Genomic DNA, 14625 nt, shown 5'->3' with positions numbered 1-14625 from the left:
TTTTTTTTCTGTCATTATTCTGGTTCTATCTAGTTTTATATTTTTATTTTGTTTCACGTTCTTTTCTCCTATTAGTATCGTACATTCAAAATTTTATATTATAGGAATTATGCCTTTCATATCAAGTTACTTTTGAACATGTAAATGTATCAAATTCTATAAATATCAAATTACGTCAAAACTGTAACCGAATGAACTGTAATCTGTCACTGTAACTCATATATGGTTCTTAGAAATAAAGATTTTGCTTTGATTTTGATTTTGATAAGGGATTCCGAAAGGAAGTACTTTACTAAAGCTGTTGTCTGATTCATTCTAAAGTTATCCTCATACATTTAAGACGCCTCATGCGATCGGCTTCAAACCTTCACTGCTGATGTACTGTACCTGGGCTGAAGTTCATGCAACTATTGACATGTGTTTGTGCCCTAAGATCAAGATTATACAGATATTAAAGTTTTTATTGTCTATATGATAACTCGAGAAAGCCTCTTCCGGTGTGAAAATTTGTCTGGACTGCCTCCAAGTAAGTCGCCTACCCTGGCAAGCTCTGTTGATACCGAGCTCTGAGGTCGGTACCTCAGCCTCACAAGTGGCTTATAGGACAGATTTTCATAAATGACTGATGTTGCAAGAAACCTCGCCTGCATGCACGTTTAAAGGACTAACTTACTTGGTGTTGCAGCATATATCCTGATCTTCAACCTCCCTAAGCTTAGCCCCTTTGGACTTCCCCTCAGAAACCACATGCAACCGGGAGCCTTAATTCCTGCAATATTCAATCGATATTAGTGACCTGCCTGCACCTCAGAAATTCCTGTATCCAAGAGGGTGTGTATCCCCTAGTATAACTATGCAGAAACGGACACTAGCTTCTAGGTAGACAAGAGACAAAATCACGTACTGGTCATGAACTGCCGGCTGCACAAAGGCCACAGCTCAACTCACTCGCAATTTTCCCCAGACACTGGCCAGAAATCCTAAGAAAAAGTGGAGGTCTTGTCTTACTGTATGGGCCTGACGGAGGAGGTCATCTACGGTACATCGAGGTGCCTCCACCAGATTTCCCCAGGTCTCATATGTGAAGACACGTGGGGGGTGCCGTCTGCTGATCACGGCACATGTTGTCCAGATGGTGTCTGGTCATAGAAGAAAGATCTGGTGTCTTCGAGACCCGCGCCTCGTCATTCAAACTTGGGCTGCCAGTTCTCCCTAGCTAACTTAACCTAGTGTTTGCCTACATTATCGGCCTATTACTACCTATGTTAAGGTCTTAGGTCTACATTATTATTATCTACACTTGCCTCAATAATCCTAATATTAGTGTACTAACAGTATAAACTACCTACTTCTTCCCTGAAGGGTAAATCTATAAATTAAGTAGTACCTTCCATCCACCTACACCAATCCGGGAGAGTGTGTTTGTGTTTTGGGTGGGTTAAAGGGCCCTCAAATGGTGTGTTTTTCCCTGTTGGGACTTCTTGGACCAAATAAGTTCCAACATCCGGTAGGCTTCAAACTTTCAACACTATTATTGTAATTATTATAATAACTAAGTGCTAAACCCACAAGGATCATACAGTTAACACTGGTATATCCTACTTATAAAATAGTTTGGAGTGTGTAGGTCTCAGTTTGGTTATAAATGTGGAATTTGGGTAGGTTGGTAGCACACTCTTCTCACACACTGAGGTCCGTGGTTCGATCTCCGGTACGGGTGGAAACATTGAGGCGTGTTTCCTCAAGACACCTGCTGTCCCTGTTCACCTCACCTCAGATATGGTAAACACGAGGAAATTAAATCTTCATCAGAGTACAAAACAAATTCTGGCCACAAAATAGAGCGAAACACCAACGTCAAAGACCTGGGAGTGATCATGTCGGAGGATCTCACCTTCAAGGACCATAACATTGTATCAATCGCATCTGCTAGAAAAATGACAGGATGGATAATGAGAACCTTCAAAACTAGGGAGGCCAAGCCCATGATGACACTCTTCAGGTCACTTGTTCTATCTATACCATATATATATACCAGTGTAGTAGATAGTCTTTTTAGTATGATAATAAGATGTTATCTTCATTGTAGAATAATAAGAAAATATTATAGCCTTTATATTATAATAATAAGGTAAAAGGACCCCAATGGAAATAAGTCACTCTGTCTGACTTTTTTGGGTTATCCTAGGTTCTCTACACATATGCTGCTATGTATGATAATTCTATGTAACTGTATTTGTGTATACCTGAATAAACTTACTTACTTACTTACTTACTAATCTAGGCTGGAATATTGCTGCACACTAACAGCACCTTTCAAGGCAGGTGAAATTGCTGACCTAGAAAATGTACAGAGAACCTTCACGGCGCGCATAACGGAGATAAAACACCTCAATTACTGGGAGCACTTGAGGTTCCTAAAACTGTATTCCCTGGAATGCAGGCGGTAGAGATACATGATTATATACACCTGGAAAATCCTAGAGGGACTAGTACCGAACTTGCACACGAAAATCACTCACTACGAAAGCAAAAGACTTGGCAGACGATGCAACATCCCCCCACTATACTAGACCATAGTGCAATTACTAGTGAGAGACTGGTGCTATTTGTAATTTGTATTTTTATATTATTAGACTAAAGTTGTTGTACTATAGCTCTTTCTAGCTCAATACATAGTCAATACCAAATTCACTATATTAGACCACAGTGCAATTACTAGTGAGAGACTGGTGCTACTTTTAATTTGTATTTTTATATTATTAGATTAAATTCAGTTGTACCATAGCTCATTCTACCTCAAGACATAGTCAATACCAAATTCACTATATTAGACCATAGTGCAATTACTAGTGAGAGACTAGTGCTATTTTTAATTTGTACTTTTATATTATTAGATTAAACCTATTGTACTTTAGCTCACTCTAGCTCAAAACATAGACTCCACAAAAGTCATTATTAGACCTTAGTGCAATTACAAGTGAGAGTCTTGTTCTATTTTTAATTTGTATTTTTATATTACTAGTTTATACCTAGTTGTACTTTAGTTCATTCCAGCACAACACACAGACAACATCAACTTCATTATGTGTAGTAGTGACTATACCCTACATGACCAAAATACTCTAGCTATATACTTGTCCAAACTTCCAACCACTACAGATATCAGTAGTAGAACTCAACACACAACTCAGGATATAAATAACCATAATTTTAAACCTAGAAGATGATTGATCACGTTGACCCTGATCTAAACCTCCATAATCTGACACCCAATCAAAACCTATTGGAAAGTAACTGCCTTTATTACACAGCATCACAAGCCACCACTATCCTAAACAATGCTAAAAGTCTATCAGTACTTAACTACAACATCAGGTCCTTAAGCAAACACTATGATGACCTCCTAGCACTCCTTGAATCACTAAAGACACCCTTCTCCTGCATTATTCTTACTGAGACCTGGCTTAAGCAGGACACAATAGATATCTACCCTCTACCAGGATACACAGCAATTCACAACTGCAGAACAAACCAAGTTGGGGGTGGTATTGCAATCTATTACTCTAACCAATTATCTTGTATTAGCACCACTTGCTTTAGTGATGAATATGGGGAATACATTTTTGCTAATTTTACTGTAAAAAACCTTAAGACGCCTATAACAATCGGTGCCATTTACCGGATACCTCACACAAACATCCCAAATTTCAGTGAGAAATTAAAGTCACTAATAACAAACAGACAAATGAATAAGCACCACCTTCTCTTAGCTGGAGACTTCAACATCAACCTTGGCTTACTAGATGATCAGCCTGTAACTGATTTCATCAACAATATGAACAACACACTTCTCATACCAACAATAACTAAACCAACCAGGCTCACTGAGACAAGTGCAACCATAATAGACCACATATGGACCAATATACTAGCCCCCCTTAAATCAGGGATAATCACAGATAGCACTACAGACCACTACCCTACCTTCCTCCTGACAAACATTAGTAAACCACCACTTGAATACAACAAAGTCTCATTTAGACTCCATGACGAGGCCTCAGTAAGGAAGTTCACAGCTGACCTAGAGACTGTTGATTGGCCTACAGAATTCTCCAAGGCCAATGGTATTGATGACTGGACAGACATCTTTCTTAACAAATTACTTAGACTATACAACAAACATTGTCCTATAAAAACAAAACAGATCACAAACAAACGGCTTGGTTGCCCATGGCTAACCAGCACCATTCTGAAATCCATAGACAAGAAACACCAATATGAAAAGCAATATAGACAGGGCTTAATACACAAAGATACTCTTAAACACTATTCATCAGCTCTCACCAAAGTAATAAAAAAAGCCAAACAACTATACTACTCCAGTAGATTCACAGACACTAGAGGAGATATAAAAAAAGACCTGGAAAACACTCTCTCAGATTCTAGGGACCCACAAACTGAGAAAAACCAAGAATATTGTCCTAACTAAACCTAATGAAACACCACTACATCCCACTGACACAGCTAACAAGATAAACGACTTCTTCTCAAACATAGGATCTAATCTCGCCAGTAAAATCCCACATACCAATGCCCATGCCAGGGACTACCTAGATGGAAATTTCCCTAATTCCTTCTATCTTGCACCAACTGAGCCCACGGAAGTCATTGGGATCATAAAGTCACTTAAAAATAACTCGGGGAATCTGTCTCATGTCCCACCATTACTGTACAAGCGAGCGGCCCATGTCCTTTCGCATGCTATTTCATTACTTTTTAACAAGTCAATAGAGACTAGCACCTTCCCAAAACTACTCAAGATGGCAAGGGTTACACCAATACATAAAGGTGGTGACCCTACAGACTTAAACAACTATAGGCCAATATCTAACTTACCATTGCTATCCAAAATCTTTGAGAAACTCGTGTACAAGAGACTGTATTCATTTATAACGGCTCAAAACATACTCAACCCCTGCCAGTTTGGATTCAGGAAAAATAAAAGCACTAATGATGCAATCATAAAAATGCTAGATCTGCTTTACACAGCATTGGAAAATAAGGAATATCCACTAGGAATTTTTATTGACCTAAGAAAAGCTTTTGACACAGTAAACCACCAAATCCTACTCCACAAACTTGACCACTACGGTATAAGAGGCCATGCGCTTGCTTATTTCAAATCTTACATTACTAATAGGTATCAGTACGTCACCATTAAAGACACAGCATCAGCAACACGGCCACTTGATACTGGAGTTCCGCAGGGAAGTGTCCTTGGTCCCCTGCTCTTCCTTAGCCATATACATCAATGACCTTCCTTAATCTTGTCCCCCAGGATGCGACCCAAACGTATCCCAACACCTGAAACCCATTCTCTTTGCTGATGACACGACTTATGTCATCTCTCACCCTAATCTTGCCACCCTCAACACCATTGTGAATGAGGAGCTGATTAAAATATCGACTTGGATGACAGCCAATAAACTTACGCTTAACACTGACAAAACTTACTATATTATGTTTGGTAGCAGAGCAGGAGATGCACAAATTAACATTAAGATTGACAACACTCTAATTACCAGAAATAATGGGGGAAAATTCCTAGGCTTATACCTTGACAACAACCTGAATTTCAGCACCCATATCCAGCATATAGCCAAAAAAAGTATCCAAAACGGTTGGGATCCTCTCCAAGATACGATACTACGTGCCGCAAAATGCCCTTCTCACACTATACCACTCACTTATTTATCCATACCTCACCTATGCTATTTGTGCTTGGGGATCAACTGCAGCAACACACCTAAAGCCAATAATAACCCAACAAAAAGCTGCAGTAAGAATAATCACTAAATCCCATCCCTGGCAGCACACCCCCCCACTCTTCAAAGATCTAAACTTACTCCCAGTTCAGTACATCCACACTTACTACTGTGCAATCTATATCTACAGGGCCTTAAACTCTAATATCAACCTTGACCTAAAACGCTTTCTTGATAGTTGTGACAGAACCCACAGGCATAACACCAGACACAAACATCTCTACGACATTCCCCGTGTCCGACTAAACCTTTACAAAAATTCAATGTATGTCAAAGGCCCTAAAATCTGGAATACCCTACCTGAGAACTCTAGAACTGCAGACACATTCATCACCTTCAAAACTACCATTAGAAAACATCTTATCTCCCTGATACACCCCGTCAACTAACTACACGAATACCACCTGGTGGTTCACACTTACACTCGCTCACTCATTTGACCATAAACAGAAATATTAATCTCAGTCTTAAAATAATGAATCCTATGATACTCCAATACTGAAACTATACACTGTGCCAAAACAAAAGCACTCACATTGCTAAACTCATAAACTAGTATTTAGTCACTTAGCCATAATACCAACTTACCTCATAATTTGTAATATTTTACAATTAAGAATAAAACTAAGTATGCCCGAAATGCCTAGCCATGCTAAGCGTTCTAGTGGTACACTCTGTAATAACAATTTTACTACATGTAAACCAAACAATAACCAAATTTCTGTAAACTCAGCATTGTAATCCTTATAGAGAATAAACTTTGAATTTGAATGAAAAGCAGGGGTGTCACTAGCACGTTAAGAGACCATACAATAAGTGTCAGGGGCCCGAGACTGTTCAACTGCCTCCCAGCATACATAAGGGGGATTACCAACAGACCCCTGGCAGTCTTCAAGCTGGCACTGGACAAGCACCTAAAGTCGGTTCTTGACCAGCCGGGCTGTGGCTCGTACGTTGGTTTGCGTGCAGCCAGCAGCAACAGCCTGGTTGATCAGGCTCTGATCCACCAGGAGGCCTGGTCACAGACCGGGCCGCGGGGGCGTTGACCCCCGGAACTCTCTCCAGGTAAACTCCAGGTAAACCTAGCAGTAATTAGGTACCTGGGTGTTAGTCGACTGGTGTGGGTCGCATTTTGGGGACAAAATTAACCTAATTTACCAGAAATGGTCTGCATAACCAGGGCTTTCTATATAGTATGTCAGTGATTTCAGCTATGGTCTGTATAAGTTGTATCATGTACTTGTAGAAATAAAGATTATTATTATTATTATTATTATTATTATTATTATTATTATTATTATAATTCTTGGAAACATTGTATTCAAAAATTAACTAGAGAATGCCTTCATGACTCACTAAATCGTAACAATTCGAGGGTAAACAAACCACGGAACAGGTGGGATTTAAACCCATGACGAGTGAGTCGCACTGCCATGGAGTTTTATCACTCACTAGCCATGAGTTCAAACCCCACCAATTCCGTGTTTTTTTTTTTTTAGAGAGAGAATGCCTCTTCCGGTTGTCTTCAAACTTTCAATTACAGTGATTTAGAGGAAGATTTGATAATTCTAGCAGGTGTGTAACCTATGATTGGTAGGTTGGTAGACAGCAACCACCCAGGGAAGTACTACCGTCCTGCGAGATGACTGTGAAACAGAAACCTGTAACTGTTTTGCATGATGGTAGGATTGCTGGTTTCTTTTTCTGTCTCATAAACACCCTAGATAACAGGGATATCTTGCTACTCCTACTTACACTTTGGTCACACTTCACAGACACGCACATGCATATATATATACATACATCTAGGTTTTTCTCCTTTTTCTAAATAGCTCTTGTTCTTCTTTATTTCTTCTATTGTCCATGGGGAAGTGGAAAAGAATCTTTCCTCCGTAAGCCATGCGTGTCGTATGAGGCGACTAAAATGCCGGGAGCAATGGGCTAGTAACCCCTTCTCCTGTAGACACTTACTAAAAAAGAGAAGAAGAAAAACTTTATAAAACTGGGATGCTTAAATGTGCGTGGATGTAGTGCGGATGACAAGAAAGAGATGATTGCTGATGTTATGAATGAAAAGAAGTTGGATGTCCTGGCCCTAAGCGAAACAAAGCTGAAGGGGGTAGGAGAGTTTCAGTGGGGGGAAATAAATGGGATTAAATCTGGAGTATCTGAGAGAGTTAGAGCAAAGGAAGGGGTAGCAGTAATGTTAAACGATCAGTTATGGAAGGAGAAAAGAGAATATGAATGTGTAAATTCAAGAATTATGTGGATTAAAGTAAAGGTTGGATGCGAGAAGTGGGTCATAATAAGCGTGTATGCACCTGGAGAAGAGAGGAATGCAGAGGAGAGAGAGAGATTTTGGGAGATGTTAAGTGAATGTATAGGAGCCTTTGAACCAAGTGAGAGAGTAATTGTGGTAGGGGACCTGAATGCTAAAGTAGGAGAAACTTTTAGAGAGGGTGTGGTAGGTAAGTTTGGGGTGCCAGGTGTAAATGATAATGGGAGCCCTTTGATTGAACTTTGTATAGAAAGGGGTTTAGTTATAGGTAATACATATTTTAAGAAAAAGAGGATAAATAAGTATACAAGATATGATGTAAGGCGAAATGACAGTAGTTTGTTGGATTATGTATTGGTAGATAAAAGACTGTTGAGTAGACTTCAGGATGTACATGTTTATAGAGGGGCCACAGATATATCAGATCACTTTCTAGTTGTAGCTACACAGAGTAAAAGGTAGATGGGATACAAGGAGAATAGAAGCATCAGGGAAGAGAGAGGTGAAGGTTTATAAACTAAAAGAGGAGGCAGTTAGGGTAAGATATAAACAGCTATTGAAGGATAGATGGGCTAATGAGAGCATAGGCAATGGGGTCGAAGAGGTATGGGGTAGGTTTAAAAATGTAGTGTTAGAGTGTTCAGCAGAAGTTTGTGGTTACAGGAAAGTGGGTGCAGGAGGGAAGAGGAGCGATTTGTGGAATGATGATGTAAAGAGAGTAGTAAGGGAGAAAAAGTTAGCATATGAGAAGTTTTTACAAAGTAGAAGTGATGCAAGGAGGGAAGAGTACATGGAGAAAAAGAGAGAGGTTAAGAGAGTGGTGAAGCAATGTAAAAAGAGAGCAAATGAGAGAGTGGGTGAGATGTTATCAACAAATTTTGTTGAAAATAAGAAAAAGTTTTGGAGTGAGATTAACAAGTTAAGAAAGCCTAGAGAACAAATGGATTTGTCAGTTAAAAATAGGAGAGGAGAGTTATTAAATGGAGAGTTAGAGGTATTGGGAAGATGGAGGGAATATTTTGAGGAATTGTTAAATGTTGATGAAGATAGGGAAGCTGTGATTTCGTGTATAGGGCAAGGAGGAAAAACATCTTGTAGGAGTGAGGAAGAGCCAGTTGTGAGTGTGGGGGAAGTTCGTGAGGCAGTAGGTAAAATGAAAGGGGGTAAGGCAGCTGGGATTGATGGGATAAAGATAGAAATGTTAAAAGCAGGTGGGGATATAGTTTTGGAGTGGTTGGTGCAATTATTTAATAAATGTATGGAAGAGGGTAAGGTACCTAGGGATTGGCAGAGAGCATGCATAGTTCCTTTGTATAAAGGCAAAGGGGATAAAAGAGAGTGCAAAAATTATAGGGGGATAAGTCTGTTGAGTATACCTGGTAAAGTGTATGGTAGAGTTATAATTGAAAGAATTAAGAGTAAGACGGAAAATAGGATAGCAGATGAACAAGGAGGCTTTAGGAAAGGTAGGGGGTGTGTGGACCAGGTGTTTACAGTGAAACATATAAGTGAACAGTATTTAGATAAGGCTAAAGAGGTGCTTGTGGCATTTATGGATTTGGAAAAGGCGTATGACAGGGTGGATAGGGGGGCAATGTGGCAGATGTTGCAAGTGTATGGTGTAGGAGGTAGGTTACTGAAAGCAGTGAAGAGTTTTTACGAGGATAGTGAGGCTCAAGTTAGAGTATGTAGGAAAGAGGGAAAATTTTTCCCAGTAAAAATAGGCCTTAGACAAGGATGTGTGATGTCACCGTGGTTGTTTAATATATTTATAGATGGGGTTGTAAGAGAAGTAAATGCGAGGGTCTTGGCAAGAGGCGTGGAGTTAAAAGATAAAGAATCACACACAAAGTGGGAGTTGTCACAGCTGCTCTTTGCTGATGACACTGTGCTCTTGGGAGATTCTGAAGAGAAGTTGCAGAGATTGGTGGATGAATTTGGTAGGGTGTGCAAAAGAAGAAAATTAAAGGTGAATACAGGAAAGAGTAAGGTTATGATGATAACAAAAAGATTAGGTGATGAAAGATTGAATATCAGATTGGAGAGAGAGAGTATGGAGGAGGTGAACGTATTCAGATATTTGGGAGTGGACGTGTCAGCAGATGGGTCTATGAAAGATGAGGTGAATCATAGAATTGATGAGGGAAAAAGAGTGAGTGGTGCACTTAGGAGTCTGTGGAGACAAAGAACTTTGTCCTTGGAGGCAAAGAGGGGAATGTATGAGAGTATAGTTTTACCAACGCTCTTATATGGGTGTGAAGCATGGGTGATGAATGTTGCAGCGAGGAGAAGGCTGGAGGCAGTGGAGATGTCATCTCTGTGGGGAATGTGTGGTGTGAATATAATGCAGAGAATTCGTAGTTTGGAAGTTAGGAGGAGGTGCGGGATTACCAAAACTGTTGTCCAGAGGGCTGAGGAAGGGTTGTTGAGGTGGTTCGGACATGTAGAGAGAATGGAGCGAAACAGAATGACTTCAAGAGTGTATCAGTCTGTAGTGGAAGGAAGGCGGGGTAGGGGTCGGCCTAGGAAAGGTTGGAGAGAGGGGGTAAAGGAGGTTTTGTGTGCGAGGGGCTTGGACTTCCAGCAGGCATGCGTGAGCGTGTTTGATAGGAGTGAATGGAGACAAATGGTTTTTAATACTTGACGTGCTGTTGGAGTGTGAGCAAAGTAACATTTATGAAGGGATTCAGGGAAACCGGCAGGCCGGACTTGAGTCCTGGAGATGGGAAGTACAGTGCCTGCACTCTGAAGGAGGGGTGTTAATGTTGCAGTTTAAAAACTGTAGTGTAAAGCACCCTTCTGGCAAGACAGTGATGGAGTGAATGATGGTGAAAGTTTTTCTTTTCGGGCCACCCTGCCTTGGTGGGAATCGGCCAGTGTGATAATAAAAAAATAATAAATAAATTTCAAGCAATGGACTCCCTCTTCTGGATCATTAAATGTTTATGCAGTTCCATTTAGCCATTAAGGAAATATTATATTTTTTTATCTAAATCATTCTCTAAATAATAAATGTCAAGCTAAAATTTTAAATATTTATTGTAAATTTTAAAATGAGTGTCTATTATGTGTTATTTAATGGTAGAATATATTATGCGAGTCTCATCTGGATCAGTTGATCGGATTAACAGTAGAACACGGGGGACCAGGAGCTGTGAATCGACCCCTGCAATCACAACTAGGTGAGTACAGCCTGGAATCGATATGTTCAGTCCATCACTGAACACATCGATTCCAGGCTGAGGGACTGATCACCTCAAACTCCTCCCCTTCCAACCCATTTCCACTCTGTATTAGACTGATGAAGTCACTGTGTGGCGAAACGTCGTTTCCTTAATAAACATTCCCATATGTTGCATAGGTGTCTCAATCTTGTTTAACTGTATTTATGTGTAGCTGTACCTAAATAAACTTACTCAAAACCTTAAGATACTGATTTTTTTTTAATGCCAACTCGGCAAAAAATCGCCCACCTAGTTATTGTTATTATTATTAACACACTGGCCGATTCCCACCAGGGCAGGGTGGCCCGAGAAAAAGAAAAACTTTCACCATCATTCACTCCATCACTGTCTTGCCAGAAGGGTGCTTTACACTACAGTTTTTAAACTGCAACATTAACACCCCTCCATCAGAGTGCAGGCACTGTACTTCCCATCTCCAGGACTCAAGTCCGGCCTGCCGGTTTCCCTGAACCCCTTCATAAATGTTACTTTGCTCACACTCCAACAGCACGTCAAGTATTAAAAACCATTCGTCTCCATTCACTCCTATCAAACACGCTCACGCATGCCTGCTGGAAGTCCAAGCCCCTCGCACACAAAACCTCCTTTACCCCCTCCCTCCAACCTTTCCTAGGCCGACCCCTACCCCGCCTTCCTTCCACTACAGACTGATACACTCTTGAAGTCATTCTGTTTCGCTCCATTCTCTCTACATGTCCGAACCACCTCAACAACCCTTCCTCAGCCCTCTGGACAACAGTTTTGGTAATCCCGCACCTCCTCCTAACTTCCAAACTACGAATTCTCTGTGATATTATTACTGTTTATACACTCTCATGAATACATATGGATGTGTATACATATGTGGGCATACATAAGCATGACTCAGATGAGTCAAAGGGATGTTAGGAAGTATTTCTTCAGCCACAGAAATGTTAGGAAGTGGGATAGTCTGGCAAGTGATGTAGTGGAGGCAGGAACCATACATAGTTTTAAGATGAGGTATGATAAAGCTCATGGAGCAGGGAGAGGGAGGACCCAGTAGCGGTCACCGAAGTGGCGGGGCCAGGAGCTGAGTCTCGGCCCCTGCGACCACAATTAGGTGAGTACAGTTAGGTAAGTACACATATATAGGCATACATAAGACTCGACCCCTGGCACCCGCATATAGGTGAGTACACAAGCACACGCATGAGCTGTGAATCGACCCCTGCAACCACTAATAGGTGAGTACATGCACAAACAGATGTTAGATGTGCAGTACTTGGGTATCCTTATTGCCGAAACATTTCGCCTGTGCAGGAGGCGTCTCAGACGCCCGGTGGCCTGGTGGCTAAATCTCCCGCTTCACACACGGAGGGCCCGGGTTCGATTCCGGCGGGTGGAAACATTCGACACGTTTCCTTACACCTGTTGTCCTGTTCACCTAGCAGCAAATAGGTACCTGGGTGTTAGTCGACTGGTGTGGGTCGCATCCTGGGGGACAAGATTAAGGACCTCAATGGAAATAAGTTAGTCAGTCCTCGATGACGCACTGACTTTCTTTGGTTATCCTGGGTGGCTAACCCTCCGGGGTTAAAAATCCGAACGAAATCTTATCTTATCAGACCGGGCCGCGGGGGCGTTGACCCCCGAAACCCTCTCCAGGTATAGGTATAGTCGAATACAGAAATGATTTTAATACTGGAGATAGGGGAGAAAATGGAGAGGTAAGTTTGGGGTTTTCAGTCCCTCAGTTTTGACAGACAATGGTCCGTCCCCCAGTCTTGACAGTGTTCAATCTCTTAGCCTTGATTAAAGGTGGTCAGTCCCTTAGTCTAAAACAGAGGCGTAAGAATGGAGACTTATATACTGGAGCAGGCGAGGCGCAGCAATTTGAAATTATATCATAAATGGGCGGGGCCCGTTGGTGGATGTAAGTCATGGCAAAGAGTCGTTTAGCAGCTGCTTCTGCTTTAGGCTAAGGAACTGACCGCCTTCATAAAGGCGAAGGGACTGACCACCTTCCATCTAGACTGCCTCTTCCAGGCATTCGATTATTGAAGTCTGAAGAGAAGGGGAATCCCTAAGTGTTGCACATATATCTTATTTATCAACCTTGTATATGTATATTTATCTATACATTAATTTGTATGTATAAACAAACATACATGTGTTTCACACCATTTACAAAGGCAGGATTATCCTAGGTAATTTACGCACAATTATTTATAAACACTATGAGTATACTTGAATTAATATTAATTGTATTAAAGTATTCTTGACTGGTGGTGTACTGGTTTCATTCATATTTAACGACCCTCCTGTAATCGATAGGGCTTAAATCCAATTAATTAGCTATTCTGAAGCTCTTAAACTATGGCGTTGTTTTGACCCCAATGCAAATAAGTTAGTGTTGGATTATTTTTTTTAGATTATCTATGTAAAATTTACGTTATATGCTCTAAATCTGCCCATGACATGTGCGCATCGGCAAGAGCATTGTAGAAAAAATATATATGAATCCAAAGCCTAAAAAATCTATATCATGTGATTTTAATCTACTCTTATGTGTGTCCTCCAATTCACTGTAAAAAAAATTAGGTTGTGTATCAGACTTGAATTAAATCAACATTATATACTTTTAATGTCAGTAACGTATGTACTCTCACTGCCATTGTAAAACAAATTATGTTGATAATCTAAATAGGACTCCTGTGAATCATTCAGCACAGGGAGTGGTGGAGGCTCGCTCCTCCGTCTACTGATCTCGCTGCAGTCACTGACCAACCAGGCTGTGTGCGATGGCCCTGAGATCCCCCAGGGGACACACAGGGGTCATGTATGTGCACCTACAGGTGTATGTAGATGTATATATACGTATGTTTCCCAGTTTCTGTGTGGTTTAGGTTCGTTGACTCCTCGCCAGGGGTCGGACGGTCGTCAATGTTTGTAAACACCAGTATGGTGGACGAGGAGGGAGGCGTGCCGGCCGAGCCTGCCAGGAGAAAGGCTGCTGCCACTGCCACCCTCAATATTAGCAAGAAAAGTGGCACTCGCATGAAGAGAGTAAGTGTCCCTCTAAGTGCCGGCGTCGAAATGAAAGCCGGGGAGGGGCTGTAGAGGAGTAAGATAAGAGATATCAGTGGGCCGTCTTGAGAGGATATTGCCGAGGTGGCAGCCTAACTGGAGAGGCTTTGTCATTAAAGGGCTGGTATGGCCGGCTGTAATGTGGCTACCCAAGCATAATATTCGCTTCAGATGTGAGGATCTTGTTAATGTGGGCTGCTGGGCACTGTTAGCATGTGATCAAGAG

At 41.1% G+C, this 14625-nt stretch overlaps 1 protein-coding gene across 1 annotated transcript in view; it reads left to right on the top strand.

Moving 5' to 3' along the window:
- The first annotated feature begins 14062 nt into the window (after nucleotides 1-14062).
- The window catches only part of Sirt7 (sirtuin 7), a 33846-nt gene continuing 33283 nt past the window's right edge, over nucleotides 14063-14625 (top strand). Inside the window, exon 1 of the mRNA XM_070090894.1 lies at nucleotides 14063-14378. Coding sequence (XP_069946995.1) covers nucleotides 14178-14378 — 201 coding nt within the window. The 5' untranslated portion in view covers nucleotides 14063-14177. The remainder of the gene's footprint in view (nucleotides 14379-14625) is intronic.

Source organism: Cherax quadricarinatus, chromosome 1 (assembly GCF_038502225.1).
Source record: "Cherax quadricarinatus isolate ZL_2023a chromosome 1, ASM3850222v1, whole genome shotgun sequence".
In the NCBI taxonomy this organism is placed as follows: domain Eukaryota; kingdom Metazoa; phylum Arthropoda; class Malacostraca; order Decapoda; family Parastacidae; genus Cherax; species Cherax quadricarinatus.
Note: the sequence above shows the minus strand (reverse complement) of the source record. Positions and strands in the feature narration are given on the sequence as shown.